This window comes from Gossypium hirsutum, chromosome A11, assembly GCF_007990345.1.
Source record: "Gossypium hirsutum isolate 1008001.06 chromosome A11, Gossypium_hirsutum_v2.1, whole genome shotgun sequence".
Taxonomy (NCBI): Eukaryota; Viridiplantae; Streptophyta; class Magnoliopsida; order Malvales; family Malvaceae; genus Gossypium; species Gossypium hirsutum.
In genome coordinates, this window is record NC_053434.1 from 76,392,708 (window position 1) to 76,410,950 (window position 18,243).

Consider the following 18,243-nt stretch of genomic DNA (forward strand, 5'->3'; position numbering starts at 1 on the left):
AGCCCGACCAAAAATTCTACAAAAATTCTACCATATAGGTATATGAGTCTAGTTCCAGGGAAAATTTACGGAACTGGATTTTGAGTTTCAGAACTCAAGATATGATTTTTAAAGCGACTAGTACGCAGATTGGCAGCTTGTCTGGGAAATGTCAAATAAGTGGTTTGAAGTCTGTTAACACCTCGTGTTCGACTCCGGCGACGGTCTCGGGTTCGGGGTGTTACAATTTTATTGGTATCAGAGCTTTGGTTTAGTCGGTTCTAGGACTACCATAGCACGTATGAGTCTAGCTATACATACCTTAATGTTAATGTTTAAATGTGTGATGACTTCTGACGGTTAAAATTTTTGTTTTGATTAGTAAATGGATCCCGGTGTAGAGAGAACCTTGGCGGATGACGTTGAAAGTGTAGTGGCTGCTCCTGCACAAGGGACGCCGCCTGTTGAACCTCAGTCATCTGCGAATGATCAAGGTGAGGGGGCTAAACAAGCCTTCTTTACCATGATGAATGAGTCGGTCGCACAATATGCCCGAACGAATCTGGCTGTCCAACAATTCCCGAATTTGAATAATCCACCCCAAGAGCCCGTAATGCCATCAGTCACTGATCCTGTGAGGCTGAGTAAGCCACCTGTAGACTTGATTAGGAAGCGCGGGGCTGAGGAGTTCAGGGCCATAGTTACTGATGATGCTGAAAGGGCTGAGTTCTGGCTTGATAACACCATTCGGGTGTTTGATGAACTGTCATGCACACTCGATGAATGTCTAAAGTGTGCTATATCCTTGTTGCGGGACTCAGCCTACTATTGGTGGAGGACCCTGATTTCCATAGTCCCAAACGAACGAGTTACTTGGGACTTCTTTCAAACGGAATTCTGAAAGAAATATATTAGCCAACGGTTCATTGATCAAAAGCGCAAGGAATTCTTGGAACTCAAGCAAGGCCGTATGACAGTATCTGAATACGAACATGAATTCGTAAGACTCAGTAGGTATGCCCAGGAGTGTGTAGCTGATGAGGTTGCTATGTGCAAAAGATTCGGAGAAGGATTGAATGAAGATTTAAAGCTACTAGTGGGTATTTTGGAGATAAAAGAATTCGTAACATTAGTTGAACGAGCCTGCAAGGCGGAAGAACTTGGAAAGGAGAAAAAGAAGGCTGCATTTGAAGCTAGAGACTATCGTAAAAGATCGACGGGTAAAGCTCCGTTCTCAGCTGTAAAGAAGTTCAGGGAGGACACTAATAAGTCGAGGACGACTGCGGGAATTTCCATTAGGGCACGACCATCGACGGACTCCCGAGCTACTTCGGTAGCTAGTGTGGGCAATAATCGTCAAGAGAAACCTGAATGTTCCCAATGCGGAAGACGACACCTAGGTGAATGTTGGGGTAAGTCTACTAACAGGGCCTGTTACGGATGCAGTTCGAAGGACCACTTCATTAGAGATTGCACGGAGCTTGATGAGAAGAATAAGATTCAAGGTGCAAGACCTAGTGGAGTGACAACTAGAGGTAGACCACCGAGAATTTTAGGAGGTAGGGGTGGTAGTCAGAGAGGGGCCTCTGATACGGCTGTTCGAGCTGAGAACCGTACTCCTGCTAGAGCATATGCCATTCGCGCACGAGAGGAGGCATCCTCCCCTGACGTCATCACTGGTACCTTCACTCTCTTTGATACTAATGTGATTGCATTGATTGACCCTGGCTCTACTCATTCATATGTATGCGAAACCTTAGCATCCAGTAAGACTCTACCTGTTGAGTCTACTGAGTTCGTAATTCGAGTGTCAAACCCTTTGGGTCAATGCGTACTTGTTGATAAAGTGTGTAAGAGATGCCCTCTAATAATCCGAGAATCCTGTTTTCCGGCCGATTTGATGCTTTTGCCGTTTGACGAATTTGATGTTATTCTTGGTTTGGATTGGTTGACCGCGCATGATGCGGTTGTGAATTGCAAAAGCAAGACTATTGATTTGAGGTGCGCAAATAACGAGATAATCTGAGTTGAGCCTACAGACTTAAGGGGGTTGCCAGCTGTAATATCAGCAATGTTGGCCCAGAAATATGTAAGAAAAGGGTGCGAAGCATACCTTGCGTATGTACTTGATGACAAAGAATTAGAAAAGAAACTCGAATCTGTGCCGGTGGTTTGTGAATACCCGGATGTTTTTCCTGAAGAGTTACCGAGTTTGCCACCTGTTCGAGAGATAGAGTTTGGTATTGAGCTTGTACCTGGAACTACGCCAATTTCGATAGCTCCGTATCGTATGGCACTAACCGAGTTAAAGGAATTGAAAGCTCAATTGCAAGAGTTGACGGATAGAGGTTTCGCTCGACCAAGTTTCTCACCTTGGGGTGCACCAGTATTGTTCGTAAAAAAGAAGGACGGAACCATGAGATTGTGCATTGACTATCGTCAACTGAATAAAGTGACGATAAAGAATAAATATCCATTACCGCGCATTGATGATTTGTTTGATCAACTAAAGGGAGCCTCAGTGTTTTCAAAGATAGATTTGAGATCGGGTTATTATCAGTTGCGGATTCGAGATTCGGACGTACCCAAAACTGCTTTCAGAACGAGGTACGGTCACTACGAGTTCTTAGTGATGCCGTTCGGGCTCACTAATGCCCCTGCGGTATTTATGGATTTGATGAATCGGATCTTCAGACAGTATTTGGACCGGTTCGTAGTTGTGTTCATTGATGACATCTTAGTCTATTCAGGAGATGAGACCGAACATGCTGAGCACCTGAGATTAGTGTTGCAAATTTTGCGGGATAAGAAGTTATATGCTAAGTTCAGTAAGTGTGAGTTCTGGTTAAGAGAGGTTAGTTTCTTGGGTCATGTGGTATCCGCATCGGGTATTCGAGTTGACCCGAGCAAAGTTTCAGCCATACTTAACTGGAAGCCTCCAAGAAATGTTACCGAAGTTCGGAGCTTCCTGGGGCTCGCCGGTTATTACCGACGATTTGTAAAAGGGTTCTCGATGATAGCCACACCAATGACGAAGCTACTTCAAAAGGATGCTAAGTTCGAATGGACGGAGAAATGTCAGAAAAGCTTCGATCAACTGAAAACTCATTTGACTGAAGCTCCAATTTTAGTGCAACCCGAATCAGGCAAAGAGTTTGTCATTTATACTGACGCATCCCTACTCGGGTTGGGTTGCGTATTGATGCAAGAAGGTCGAGTTGTGGCCTATGCGTCGAGACAATTGAAGCCACACGAGAGAAATTATCCAACCCATGATCTCGAACTAGCCGCCATCGTATTTGCTTTGAAAATATGGCGACATTATTTGTTTGGTGAAAAGTGCCATGTATTTTCGGATCACAAAAGTCTCAAATATTTGATGACTCAAAGAGACTTAAATCTGCGACAAAGACGTTGGCTTGAGTTGTTGAAAGATTACGAGCTTGTCATTGATTACCACCCGGGAAAGGCTAATGTGGTTGCGGACGCCTTAAGCCGGAAATCGTTGTTTGCTTTACGAGCGATGAATGTACACTTGTCTGTTCTACCCGACAATGTGTTAGTAGCTGAATTAAAGGCCAAACCATTATTGATTCATCAAATTTGTGAAGCTCAGAAAGTCGACGATGAATTGGTTGCAAAATGGGCTGAATGTATTCCGAATATGGAATCCGAATTTCAAATTGATGATGACGATTGTTTGAGGTTCAGAAGTCGGTTGTGTGTTCCAAGAAATTCAGAACTCATTTCGATGATTCTGGACGAAGCTCATTGTAGCCGAATGTCAATTCACCCGGGGAGTGCAAAAATGTACAACGATTTGAAACGTCGGTTTTGGTGGCATGGTATGAAACGGGACATCTCCGACTTTGTTTCGAGATGTTTAATATGTCAACAAGTGAAAGCGGAACATCAAGTGCCTTCAGGATTACTTCAGCCGATCATGATACCCGAGTGGAAATGGGATCGAGTCACAATGGACTTTGTGTCCGGACTGCCCTTGTCAGCAAGCAAGAAGGATGCGATTTGGGTTGTTGTTGATAGACTGACTAAGTCGGCTCACTTTATCCCCGTGCGTACAGATTTTTCATTGGATAAACTAGCCGAATTGTATGTTTCTCAGATTGTGAGATTACATGGAGTACCTATTTCTATCGTGTCGGATAGAGATCCGAGATTCACCTCACGATTTTGGAAGAAATTGCAAGAAGCTTTGGGTACCAAGCTGCATTTTAGCACCGCTTTTCATCCACAAACCGATGGTCAATCCAAGAGGATAATTCAGATACTTGAGGATATGTTGAGATGTTGCATCCTCGAGTTTAGTGGTTCATGGGAACGGTATTTACCTTTGATTGAATTCGCTTACAACAATAGTTTTCAATCAAGTATTAAGATGGCACCTTACGAGGCTTTGTACGGTCGTAAATGCCGTACACCATTGTTTTGGACCGAGCTCGGTGAAAGTAAAATTTTTGGAGTCGATTTGATTAAAGATGCCGAACAGAAAGTAAGGGTAATCCGTGAAAGTCTAAAGGCAGCCACGGATCGTTAGAAATCGTATGCGGATTTGAAACGAAAAGACATTGAATATCAGGTGGGAGATAAAGTGTTTCTTAAAGTTTCGCCTTGGAAAAAGGTACTCAGATTTGGCCGAAAGGGCAAGTTGAGTCCGAGATTCATTAGGCCATACGAAATATCCGAACGAGTCGGTCCAGTTGCGTATCGATTGATTTTACCCCCTGAACTTGAAAAGATTCACGCGACTTTCATGTTTCGATGCTTCGACGCTATAGATCTGATCTTTCGCACATAATTAGTCCGTCGGAGGTTGAAATTCAAGCCGATATGAGTTATGAAGAAGAGCCGATGCGTATCCTAGCTCGTGAAGTGAAGGGGTTGTGAAACAAAAGGGTTCCGTTAGTAAAGGTGTTATGGCTCAAACACGGATCGAGGAAGCTACTTGGGAAACCGAGAGCTCGATGAAAGAACGATACCCAAACCTATTTACCGGTAAGATTTTCGGGGACGAAAATTTCTTGAGTGGGGGAGAGTTGTGACAGCCCAAAATTGACCCTAGTCGGGAAGTGGTTTCGGGACCGCTAAACCGAGTCATAAAAATAATTAGCTGTCATATTTGATGCTTATTATATGTATATATGCATGTGTGAAAATTTCATATTTGAATTTTGTTTAATTGTAGGTGAATTTTAGTAAATAGGACTTATGTGAGAAAATTTTGAAATGTGATAGGTTAATTTATAAGGACCTATTAAAGCATGTAGTGAGAATAATAGCTTTGCATGTCAAATACTCCTTCTTTTATACATAGTGGCCGGCCATGATGGAGCATATATTAGAATATGTGGTAAATTTCCATGAAGTGGTCATTATTTTATGTAAAGGAAAGGAAATAATAAAAGAAATACTAAGGATAATAAAAGAAGTAAAAAAAAAGGGGGTTATTACCTTGTTCTTCTTAGCCGTACAAGAAGAAGAAAAAGAGGGGGGGGCAAAGGCATTCGGCCTTTTGAATGAAGAGGAGGTTAGTAAATTTTGTTAATCTTTCTTTTGAAATCTTAGTTGTTCAGGTTAATCATCACGTTTTTCTTACCTAGCCATACTAAAATTTCGAATTTAGAGTGTTGGATGGAACTTTCGGTTATGGTATGTGTGAGAAGAACTTGATTTTTTTCTTACCTTTAAGTTTTGATGGATAAAGAAACAAAAGATTGTTGATGAAAGAAATTAATGTGTTAAGAGATTATATGAAACTTATTCATGTTTATATATGTTATATGCATTGAAAATGGTTGATGATTTTGGATGTGATTAGATTGAATCGGCCATGGTATATCCATAAGTATGATTTATGCTTGTTATGTTACTCATGGTTAAAACGATTCGGCTATGGTTCATGTAAAAATAAAATATACATGTGAATTTAAAAGATGGTATGAACAAATGTGGAGTTTTGCTAGTTTAGGATTATTCGGCCAAGTGTTTATGTGGTGAAAATTAAGTGTTAAATGGAATGAAAATGATATTATATGGGGGTATGTATATTCGGCCATATGAGTAAATATATAGATGATGTTAAATTTGATTATGTATAATGGGCCATATAGAGTACACATGGTGATATTAACTTTAATTCTCTATAATTGATCAAGTGGATGATATTGGTTTATATGGTCGAATTTGAATTATGAATATGTACCTTGAAATAAAATGTTGCCGTATGCTTCTTTTGATATGAAACTATTAATGTTACGGGATATAAATAACTAGCAAGGTAATTAAACTAGTTGATTTATTTATTTAAGCTCAAGAACCAAAAGGAGAGGCGTCCTACAAGGGGAAATCGAAGGTCATCGAGTAGCCGACTCGGAATTATTTTACCCAACATAAAGTAAGTCATTAAGCATATAGTTTGTATTAATTTAAATGGTCATAACGTCTATGTAATGATGCTGAATGGAATGATAAATATATATATATACATGTATGTATGTGGTGATGAAAGTGTTGAATGAAAAGAAAAGAGGTGAGATGTATTGAGTTGTTGATCTCGGCACTAAGAGTGCGGGTATAAACATTTATGATCATGAGATTGGCGCTAAGTGTGCGGGTTTAAATTGTACAGCACTAAGTGTGCGAGTTTGATTATGTAGCACTAAGTGTGCGAGTTTGATTATGTAGCACTAAGTGTGCGAGTTTGATTATGTAGCACTAAGTGTGCGAGTTTGATTATGTAGCACTAAGTGTGCGAGTTTGATTATATAGCACTAAGTGTGCAAGTTGATTATATAGCACTGAGTGTGCGGACTTAATATATACTTTTGAATCACTATGGACACTAAGTGTGCGACATTATTGAGTTGATCACGGACAGCGGATCGGGTAAGTACCTCGAGTTCGTGACTAATAAGCGCTATGTTTATATTTGAAGTTGAGCTTGGTAAGTTTGAACCTATGTGACAATTATAATTGAAGTCTCGTACATAAGATTTATCATGGAATAGGTGAAAGGTCGTTTAGTTGTATGATTGTAACGAAAATAAAATGATGTATGAAAATGCCTCAAATATCCTATTGATTAGTATATGGAATGTGAATGCATGACTTGGTATGAGCTTGAACCGATAGGTTTGAGGAACTATGGTATGGTTCGGTATGGATGGAGTAACTAGCCTCGTTCCATTTTGCTTCCTCTTGTGATAATGTTATTAATGGATGGTAGTGCATTGCTTATGACTTACTGAGTTATATACTCACTCGGTGTTTCCTTGTCACCTATTTTAGGTTTCTTGGACTCGTCTCTTTTTGCGTGATCGGGCCGTCATCGGAGTCATCACACCGGCTAGCAACTTTTGGTATTTTCTTTTTAGTCGGCCCAGGAGAACATTTCGGCATGTATAGGCTAATATGTTTTGTTGAAATTTGGTATGTAAAATTTTAGCCATGCGAAAATGGCATAAATGTTCGGTTGGATTTGGTTTTATAACGTTAGGTCGTAAGTCTTGGTAATTCGATTTTCTTTTTATGCCATATGTCATGGCTGATTAATTTTGGTGTTAAGATTCATGATATGGCAATAGTGTAGTAGGGAGATGTTTGACAATGATTAGCCTTTGGTATGGCTAGTCATGATTATAATTTTGTGATATGTATGATGAATTACTAGATAGATCAATGAGAAATCACGAAATGGGCATAGTTGCTTCAGTAACAGATGCTGGCAGCAGCAGTGACGTGGGATTGAAAAATCACAAAAATTAGTAGGAATGGAATTAAATAGTGAATAAATTATGTAATCGAATCTCGATGAGTCTATTTTCATATAGAAGTAACGAAACGATCATATGGACAGTATGTTAAGAGATATTCAGGTTCTCGTGAGACAGGGCCAGAACGGTTTCTGGGTTCCCTGTTCCGACTTTGGAAATTCATTATAAATTAACCAGAGATAATTAGGATTCATGCCATATATTTATAGATTCCTCTCTGAGTCTAGTTTCTATAGAAACAAACGGCATCAGTATTGAAGCTTTGTGCAGGGAGTTATCCAAATCGTAATGCATGAAGGTCAGTGCAGTCGCACCCTGTAATAGGGGAGAATTTAACTAATAAACTGTACTAATTGGCCCGACCAAAAATTCTACAAAAATTCTACCATATAGGTATATGAGTCTAGTTCCAGGGAAAATTTACGGAACTGGATTTTGAGTTTCAGAACTCAAGATATGATTTTTAAAGCGACTAGTACGCAGATTGGCAGCTTGTCTGGGAAATGTCAAATAAGTGGTTTGAAGTCTGTTAACACCTCGTGTTCGACTCGGGCGACGGTCTCGGGTTCGGGGTGTTACAATTCTTGTACGAGAGATATGAGCATAAGTTGTTAATAGCTGTTGAACATGATGGTAACTAAAGAATCCTGCCAATAGCTTTTGCAATAACTTTGGAAGAATCCGATGATGACAGGATTTTTTCTTAACTAACTTGAGAATGTATGTTATGCCATAGCTCGATGTGTGCGTCATTTCCAATAGAAGCACCAGAATACAGGTCACTTTCGAACGATGTTTAAGCCGAAGTGATTTTGTACACCATAGGTATTGTTTGTGTCATATAGGGTCTAACTACGTGAGCCAATACCATAAGGATGCAAAGTGATGACATGTCATTAACATGGGTACGTTGTGCATAGAATTGGTTTCTTGTAAAATAGTTTGACATAAACATTTTGGGTTGCTTTTCTTGAATGCGTTGTTGATTGTCATCGACAAGGTATGAGCTCGTCAACATCGATTCCATGAAATGTTGGAAAGACTATGGGCTATAAACCAATTGGGTGCGCGATACCTTAATAGGATACCTCTGCAACAGTGGAAACAATCGTATGACGAAGGACTAAGATACGAGCACATGACCTTGAACCTAGCAGAATGCATTAATTCTGTATTGAATGGGGCGCGCCATTTGTCAGTAACCTCGGTGATCAAGAAAATATATTTTTGATTAGCATCCTTGTTTCCAAAGTGGGCTGAGACATACGCGAGACAACTAAAGGGTGATCATGTTTGGTGCAAGTCGGTGCTGAAATATATTAGAGAAAATATAGAAATCGCGAACTCAAAGGCTTCAATATGTCACTCGGGACCAAATCTAGTATTCCGAGTTAAGCAGCCCCATGGACCCGACACCGTAGTTATTAGTGGAGCGTACCGTGTAAACCTCAGTCAAATGATATATGACCGTGGGAGATTTCAAGTACTTCGTTATCTAAGCACACATGCAATTGTTGCTTATGCCTCAGAACGTATAGATTGTAAGACATACGTTGACGAATTTTACAGACTTGAACGAGCGTATAATAGTTGGAAATTTGAACTCCCACCTGTCCCTGATGAAAGCATGTGACCGCCTACCTTGCACGCTCCTTTCGAGTCAGTACCAAATAAGAACTTGTGGTGCAAGCCGAAAGGTCGGTTTAATTTAACTCAGATACAAGGAAATATGGATATTTGGGAGCGGGGAGACACACCGATGTTATGCATATACTGTAGGAATCGAAGACATACGAAGCTAACATGTCCACACAACCCGAGAGCATTAAGGAGAAGAGCTAATTAAGACACTAACTTATTCGTTTATTCATTAATTTTTTCTATAAAGTGTAAGTTATTAGTACTTCTTCAAGTCAAATATATTATAATATGCAAGCCAAAGTTTTAATCCAAAATTGAGAAGCTTCTAATCAATTCTTTACTTTGCCAAAATTTTGTACCTAACAAATCGACCGGAAAAAAAATGAATGAAAAATTAACATAAATCATTATAAATTTTAAACTCAGAATATGATATATTAAGAAAGCATACAAATTTAATAGATTTATTTGATATATTATAAATAAGTGTAGGTTTAAGATGTAATACAAATTATACAATTTAGTAATAAGGTAAAAGCATCAGTGAAAATGTGCCCTGCGGAATCCGTTGTTTTTCCTCCCAAAATTCAAGCGTAAATCTGATGAATTTTAAAATTTTCAGCATGCATATATGCATAAGTTAACCAAAATTAATATATAATTATAAATGATGGGCGTAAATCCATCGCTTCCCTCGTTATTGTTGCTGTTATTATTATTATTATTATTATTCAGTTCCCTCAAACTCAAAGTCAATTATTTTCTCCCACGCTTCTCCGAAATCAAAATCCCCTCTCGGTCACTGTTCGAGAGGCTTCTGTGTCTTCTTCTTCTTCCCTTTCTTCTCTCGCTTTGCCCTTGCTATGGCTTCTGATTTGGAGACCAAAGCCAAAGAAGCCTTCATCGATGATCACTTTGAACTCGCGCTCGATCTTTACTCTCAAGCCATTCAACTTAACCCTAAAAATGCTGAACTCTACGCTGACCGCGCTCAAGCCAACATCAAACTCAATAATCTCACTGGCATCTCCTCTTTTTTCCCCACTTAATCTTTTAAATATGTATGTTTTTAAAATGATTAATTGTTAATTCTTTGTTATTTTTGTACTTTTTGTTGGCGCAGAGGCTGTCGCGGATGCAAACAAAGCAATTGAGTTGGATCCTTCCATGTCTAAAGCTTACTTGCGTAAAGCGTTAGTAGATTTTTCCCTCGTCTACTCATTTTTTCCTTTAATTCCCAATGCTTTAGTTGTTTGTACATAAATAGTATGGAACGTTGCTGTTTTAATCGCTCCTTTAGTATAATTGCTGAATGAATTCCTGAATTGTTTCCGAGCATTGTTTATTGATTCTGAGGCATATGTAAACCAATGTCTACAGTACGGCATGTATGAAGCTTGAGGAGTATCAAACTGCTAAGGCTGCGTTGGAGACTGGTGCCACTTTGGCACCGGGAGAGTTGAGATTTTCTAAGTTGATCAAAGAATGTGAAGAGCGCATTGCAGGTACTTAGCTTTAAATAAGGTGTTTAGGAAGGAAGGAATTTATCTACTGATATTGCTATATATTTAAAATAAACCTATACCGTTTTAAGATCCTTCCTTGTCTTATGAGTTTTTGTGTTTGTTTAGAGGAAACTGATGAGCTACCAAAGCAGATGCTGAAAGAGGTGACAACAAATTCTGTATCTGCAAAAGAAGTTGAGCCGGTCAAGGATGCTCCTGTTCCAATGGCTGTGGTAGCACCACCCAAACCAATTTACAGGTTTTTGCCTTTGTATCTCTTTTTAAGGTCAGCACTTTTGATAATGTGTGATTGATTTGATTAAAAATATTTGTGCAGGCATGAATTTTACCAGAAACCTGGGGAAGTGGTTGTCACAGTATTTGCCAAGGGAATACCACGTGAATGTGTTAAAGTAGATTATGGCGAACAAATAGTAAGTTGCATATTAATTCATCTGTTTCACTTCTCTGTTTTTCTGGCTCTGTCTTTGAGAGATTAATGAGTATACAGTCTAAAGATGTGCTATCTTTCTTTGTTGTTCTGCAGCTAAGTCTTTCCATTGAAGCTCCTGGGAAAGATGCATATCATTTCCAGCTCCGATTATTTAGAAAGGTATTACATGAGATTCATGTTATCGAACTTCTGGTTTGTAAGAGTATCATCATAAATATGTTTTTAATTTTCTATTTTTTGCAAATGTCCAAACAAAGAACTCTGTAGATGATAGTGGCAATTACTGAAATATTACACTGAATTATGGATTGCCTTTCTGTTTACTAGTGACAAACATGTTTTTGTTGGATCTTTTTTGCCATATGATTGTGTCTCTTGTTTAGATGCTTGTTTTTATGTTGTGTTTTGCTATGTTTGAACAGATAATACCTGAAAAGTGCAGATATGATGTGTTGTCAACCAAAATTGAGATTCGGCTGGCAAAAGCTGAACCAATTCACTGGGCATCTCTTGAATTCAGCAGGGAAGTTGTTGTTCCCCAAAGGGTTAATGTATCTTCAGGTAAGTTGATCTCTGTTGCATGTTATCTTTATTACTAGCTGTTAAACTATGAGACAACCAATTGCCCAGGTTTATTTTTGCATCCTATACCAATTTTTTTAGTCTCCCTGTGCAGTTGTATGTGTGTGTACAGTGCTGTGTGTATTCTTTTGCAGTTTTGCACCCAGAGGTAATGGTAGTTTGAAATATAAATGTTACTGGCTAACATAAATTGTGAATATTTTATTCAGGTAAATCCTTCTTGGGAACCATATTTTAGTTACTAAGCTAGTATTTGGAGTAAAGTCATCAACAAACTTTGCAGAATTTTATGTGATCGACTTGAAATGTGTTGTCTGAAGGCAACAAAGTATTGTTTCGAAATAAATTACTCATAGATAAAATTTCCTATTTCTTGCTTACATTAAGTAAATTACTCATAGATTTTTATTATTCTTCAAACTAGTGGTATCTTTTTGCCTGCAGATCTATATCCATGGATTTTCCTGTTTGTGAATGTGGATGTTTTTGCAATTGAAAATCTTCGCTAGTATCTTTTCATAGGTTGAATTGATCTTTCAATGCTCATCTACTTATTGTTCTAATAAATGTTGCTGCATGAGTTTGAATTTTTTTACGATTTAATTTTATGGCAAGTACTGTATCTTTTTTTCTACCTGTGGTCTTGTCATAAACTACTGTTTGCAGTAAGTGCAAATCAAAGTCCAGTGTATCCATCCTCCAAACCGAAGAGGGTTGATTGGGATAAAATTGAAGCTCAAGTAAAGGAGGTATGTTGAACATGAAGATATCGTTTTCTCTTTTGTGATTGTTTTTGGGAAAACTTTCCTAGAGGAAGTTGTTATGGGATACGATTACTCTCAACACACAGACTCTCTGTGGCTGGCTTTCAGGAGAAAGATGAAAAGTTGGATGGTGATGCAGCTTTGAATAAGTTTTTCCGGGACATTTATCAAGATGCTGATGAGGATACAAGAAGAGCCATGCAAAAATCTTTTGTAAGATATTTTCCTTAAAGAGAGTTTAATTTTGTCCCTCGAATATGTGTAACTTTGGTCATTGAATAAAATAATTGATAGATTATGGTTACATTAATTGCCCATTTGCCATGGACATAATCTAAATTTCTGGCTTTGCATTTGCAGGTGGAGTCTAATGGGACAGTGCTTTCAACAAACTGGAAAGAAGTTGGTGCAAAGAAGGTGGAAGGAAGTCCTCCAGATGGTATGGAAGTGAAGAAGTGGGAGTACTAGGCTCTTTGTTCCCAATGGAGAAGATTGTAGCTTGGACTGCGGTTTTGGTCTGTGAATGTTGTTTTCGTTTCTAAAATATAACTTTATAATATGTTGCCTGGGTGTGCGTTGAATGTCGTAATCTTCTCCCAAACAACAGGTTGATGAACTTTGTATTTTTAAGCTTTCGTTTTGCGTTTGTGCAGTTATTTTGGTCTAACATTAAACTTCACCGGCGCATTGTTGGAACATTGAAGCTATGCAATGAAAGAATGGCTACTTCATAATTTTTTTTCTTTACACATTTTGACAGGCCTCCATGAAAAGTGATTATAATAAAAAAAAGTTATATGAACATTATGATTGGATCTTGATCGGGTTGCATGATATATTTTTTTTTCCCGAGGGTCATGTATAACTTTATATTTATTTTTATGTACATTTTTTGTGGCATTTCTTATTGTTTGCGAACTGCTTTAGCGCTCTCTATTCGATTATTTCAATTCTTTACTTATCGTTGGTAGAGGTTGGGTTTTAGATTATGCATATATCAACTCCGAGACCAAAAAAAAAAAAAAAATCAGCCAGAAATATCAGTTAATAGATCATGGAATAGGATCTTTCTCCAACTCCTCCAAGGACGACGTCGGGGAACAATGCCCACATGTTTAGTCCATCTCCAAATTTTCAATCGAAATGGAGTGTGCTTTGCTTTGCAGGGAGTGGAATCAGCCTCTCCACACTCGACCCTCAACAAGATCACATGCTTATGTTTAGTCCTTTTTCACACTCAATATTTTCGGTATAGTATCTGGTACTGTCTCAAAATTTAATAAAGTGAATTTTTGAGAAAAAAAAAATTAAAGAGTTAGATAAAGAGAGAGATCATAAAAAGTTGTTTGATATTTGAGATGAAAAGAATGTAGTTAATTGTGAATATGAAAATGTGGAAAAAAGTCCAAACTGTAAAATTTGAAAAGTTAAAGGATTAAAATGTTATTTGACTATTTGGTATGAGAATGACTAGGGATATGAATTAGTAGAATGAAAATCACTTTTGAACTAAATTTAAAAAGATTGGAAAGCACAGAGATCAAATATTTTTTTTTTCATTTTCACCATGGACAAGGCATAATTGTAATTTTAACCACCCATGGACATATATTTGAGAGTAGATATGATTTATTAAGTGATTGAATTTTATAAGTGCCAAATTGTTGTGACGAAAGTGTTGGAAAATTTTAGTTAAGAAAACAATTATTTAGTTATAGCGGAAGTTTAACATTTTCTTAAAACTGAGCTGTGACCTTTGCATTTTCTACTAGGGTTGTCGCCCCTCATACTCTATGAGGGCTAATTTGAGCTTCTCATGTATTAGATTCAATTATATGTGTTTTTTGGATTTTTAACTCAGAACTTTATAATTTAATCCAACCCAATACTTATTTTTTATTTTTCAAAATAAATATTATTTAACCAATTATTATAATTAATTAATTAATTAAATTAATTTTTTAATTAAATAATTTTCTCAATCCAAATCTAATTCCGTTAAAGTCATAACAACTTTACCGTAATAGAATCTATGAGGAAATATTTAATTTTCTGTTATTCAAAAAATTCATAATGAATAATTAATTTAATTCTATATCTAAACTTCAATTATTTATTTATAATTAATTAAACAATAATTCAAAGAAACTTAAATTAATTTCTCAAGTCAATTCTATATTTAGCCAGAAAATGCATTCACTACAGATAGTGATACATGTGATCTATTTCTCTTCATCTTTTCCATTCATTTCTATCTACTGGTTCTACACGCAATTTGTTTCTGATTATCTCGAGCTAGTAGAGGGACCAATTGGACATATTGTAACAACCCGTTTTAAGTGAAATCCGAACAGTGGTTTTGAGACACAAATCAAACTAGTAAATTATTATTTTAATGTCTATGGGATAGTAGTAAGGTCATATTAAAATTTTGTTAAGAAATTTTGATGTTTGCATGATTAATTAAGTGAAAAGGACTAAATCGTAAAAAGTGTAAAAGTGGAGTTCTATTAGTTAAAAGGGCTAAAAGGCTATGGAAATGAAACCAAGTGGACTTAATTGGTAATTAGACAATTTTTGTGGTTAATGGATGTTTATGATATGGTTTTGATGAAATTTTGATAATAATTAAAGGTTAAAAAGGTAAATATGAAATTAAGGTTAAAATAAATAAAACTAAATTGACTTCATCTTCTTACATCTTCTTCCGACAAAATTCTAAAGCAAAAATATCCATTTTTAGGGTTCTTTGGTTCGGCTACTACAATTGCTTGCATGTAAGTGATTTCAACCCTATTTCTAATTATTTTTATGTTTTTGAGGTCGTTTTAGCTTAATCTAGCTAGCTCGAGGATTAATTTGTAAAACTGTTAACAATTGAGGTTTATGCTATGAATGTTCTTATATGATTCTTTATGTTAAATGGTAGATTATGAATCCTTGTTGTTAAATAAACAAGTTTTGTAAAGTGATTTTTGATGAAATTAATATGTAGAGATTGATTTATAAAAATGGTAAAAATTCATGGAAAATTTATGAAATGATGGTTTGTATGGGTTGATATAAGTCCCTAATAAATTCGGTTAGCTTGAATGGGGAATTAAAATGCTAAGATTTCAATTTATAAGCTTAAGGACTAAATTGTAAAAAATTTAAAATGTTAGGGGTAAAATATTAATTTTGCATAGATATGAAATATGGACTAAATTGAGTACTATAAGTATTAAATGGATTGAAAGTATCTATTTAGATCAAGATAGGCCACGTACAAATTTAGATCGAGGCAAAGCAAAAGCTTTGGAATAGCTCGTTTTAACTTCTACGCCTTAGTTGTCGATGTAAGTTCGTATGAATGATTGTTGTATTTATGTTATTCACATGTATGTTATTATGTATTCAAAATGTAATTGAATGATGTATATTCAAATCGATGCTATGACAGTTATTGAGTCTCGATTGAGCCTTAGGAATTTGTAGGATACAAATGACATGTCAGTAGGGATTTCATGTTTCGAGTGCTAGTCTTGGATGTCCTACCGATGGCTGAGGTCCTGCATTTGTTGCGGCTACTCCATAGTTCGTGTGAGCCGCATCGTGTAGCTTAGATTTCGACCTATAGCTCGTGTGAGCAGGACTATTTCACAGCTCATGTGAGCAATGATGTAAAGGAAATGTTACGGTTATATGTTTAAGCACACTTCGTGTAAGCTTTCTTGGGTATTCAATGATATTCTAGATGGTTCAACAGGTGAGAAAAGGGATTGAAATGGAAAGTTTTCAAACGGATTTATGCATATACTCATGGAAAGGATGAATGAATCAAATGATGTATTTTTCATATGGAAATGACTTATCACATGGTTAATTCAAATAAATTATGTATAAATGCACTAACTTGTGTATTGATGATGATGAATAGGCTTATACCAAGCTTGTGGTTTGGGTTATATTATGCTTCTACTTATTATTATATAAATAAAATGGTAAGTTATGTTTCATTTTCTACGAACTTACTATGCATTAAGTGCTTACGTAGTTTCTTTCCCATGTTTTATAGATTATCAGAAGCTCGATCGGTTTGGAAGCTCGTCGGAGATCTATCACACTATCCAACATAAATATTGGTAGTTTTTGATATTTTGGTCAAGGTTATAATGACATGTATAGGTGAACTTATAATAGTGTTTAGTTGAATATTTAGTTGATGATTTGGTATGTATTGAATTGGTTTGATTATAGTGAAGTTATGGTATGTTTTGGAAGGTATTGAACTAGATGTTGATGTTTGAAATTTGGTAAAGATGACATGATTAAGTAAGTTTTGATGATTGCTTTTGAGGTGCCTTTGAATGACATATTAGTTAGTTGAAATATTGTCTTGAAATGACATATACATATGTATGTTTATGTATGGTTTGATGCTTTACAAGTGTACACAAATGGTTCAAATGATTATGTATGAAATGGTGTTGGGAATAGCTTTTTTTAGGTCCACACAGGCGTATGACTAAGCCGTGTGTCGACATTGCCATGTGTCTCCTGAAGGTTCCTTTGTATGGAAGTTAGTGAGTTAGACGGCCTAGCATACAGCCTGGTACACAGGTGTTTGGGGCAATTTCGTAAGTTACATAGCCTGGCACATGGGCATGTGACACGGTCGTGTGACCCTACTCAGTGAGTTACACGAGTGAGGACACGAGCTGGAACACAGCCATGTGTCCCTAGTTCAAAGGTTACACGGCTTGAGACTTGGACATGTGTCTCAACTGTGTAAGGCACATGGTTGTGTGACCTTGTATCCAATTTTTTTTTATCTTTTTCCTAAACTTTCCAAATGATTTCAATTTAGTCCTAAATTATTTCTAAGGTATTTTTTGGGCCTCGAGGGCTCGATTTAGGTACAGAATATGCATGAATGATTGACTTATGATATGTTTATGTTAGTGAATGAAATATTTTTTAAATGTTTTTGATTGTATGGTAATGCTCTGTAACCCTAATCTGACAACAGATATGGGTTAGGGGTGTTACATTTAATGGATAAGAGCTATGATTTAATCGGTTCTTGGACTGAACGTAGGATGTATGGAGTCTAGAAATACATGCCATTATATAACCTGTGATAATGTGATAACTTCTGACTCAAATTGAACTATGTTTTCATATAGATAAGATGTCATCCAATTAAGTTGATTCAGATGAAGTTGATAGTAACGCGCAAACCTCCGTTCACAGAGTAGTGTCTAGTGGTAGTAGGCTCGTGTCTGAGGGCCGAGGAGGAGAGGCTAAAGAAGCCTTTTTCCAAATGATGTTAGAGTGGTTTACAGAGTTTGTGAGAACAAATGCTATGGCTCAACGACCTCCACCCCCACCCATACCCCAACCGATCCCTGTAGTTCCTCAGGGTTTGCAACCAGTGTGAGTAAGCAAGCCTCTAGTTGATAAAATCCAAAAGTATGGGGCTAGAGAGTTTTGTGGTACAACTGAAGATAATCTAAAGAGAGTTTAGTTCTAGTTAGAAAAAATAA

General features: G+C 37.0%; 1 protein-coding gene across 2 annotated transcripts; it reads left to right on the forward strand.

Moving 5' to 3' along the window:
- The first annotated feature begins 10,099 nt into the window (after nucleotides 1-10,099).
- LOC107951829 (protein SGT1 homolog B) lies at nucleotides 10,100-13,449 on the forward strand. 2 transcript variants are annotated; one of them, XM_016886973.2, is made up of 11 exons: nucleotides 10,101-10,433; nucleotides 10,534-10,603; nucleotides 10,791-10,915; nucleotides 11,042-11,174; nucleotides 11,253-11,349; nucleotides 11,463-11,528; nucleotides 11,792-11,930; nucleotides 12,618-12,700; nucleotides 12,824-12,928; nucleotides 13,076-13,230; nucleotides 13,369-13,449. In XM_016886973.2, the coding sequence occupies exons 1-10, from the start codon at nucleotides 10,274-10,276 to the stop codon at nucleotides 13,181-13,183; spliced, it is 1,086 nt and encodes a 361-aa protein (XP_016742462.1). In that variant the 5' UTR covers nucleotides 10,101-10,273; the 3' UTR covers nucleotides 13,184-13,230; nucleotides 13,369-13,449. The 2 variants fall into 2 exon arrangements, with proteins under 2 accessions (XP_016742461.1, XP_016742462.1); XM_016886972.2 differs by having other exon boundaries at nucleotides 10,100-10,433; nucleotides 13,076-13,449.
- The last annotated feature ends 4,794 nt before the right edge of the window (nucleotides 13,450-18,243 follow it).

Coding starts and splice junctions, on each gene's coding strand:
- LOC107951829 (XM_016886972.2), top strand. CDS start 10,274: ATGGCTTCTGATTTGGAGACCAAAGCCAAAGAAGCCTTCATCGATGAT. Junction 11,350..11,462: donor TAGATTATGGCGAACAAATA/GTAAGTTGCATA, acceptor GTTGTTCTGCAG/CTAAGTCTTTCCATTGAAGC. Junction 11,529..11,791: donor AGCTCCGATTATTTAGAAAG/GTATTACATGAG, acceptor ATGTTTGAACAG/ATAATACCTGAAAAGTGCAG.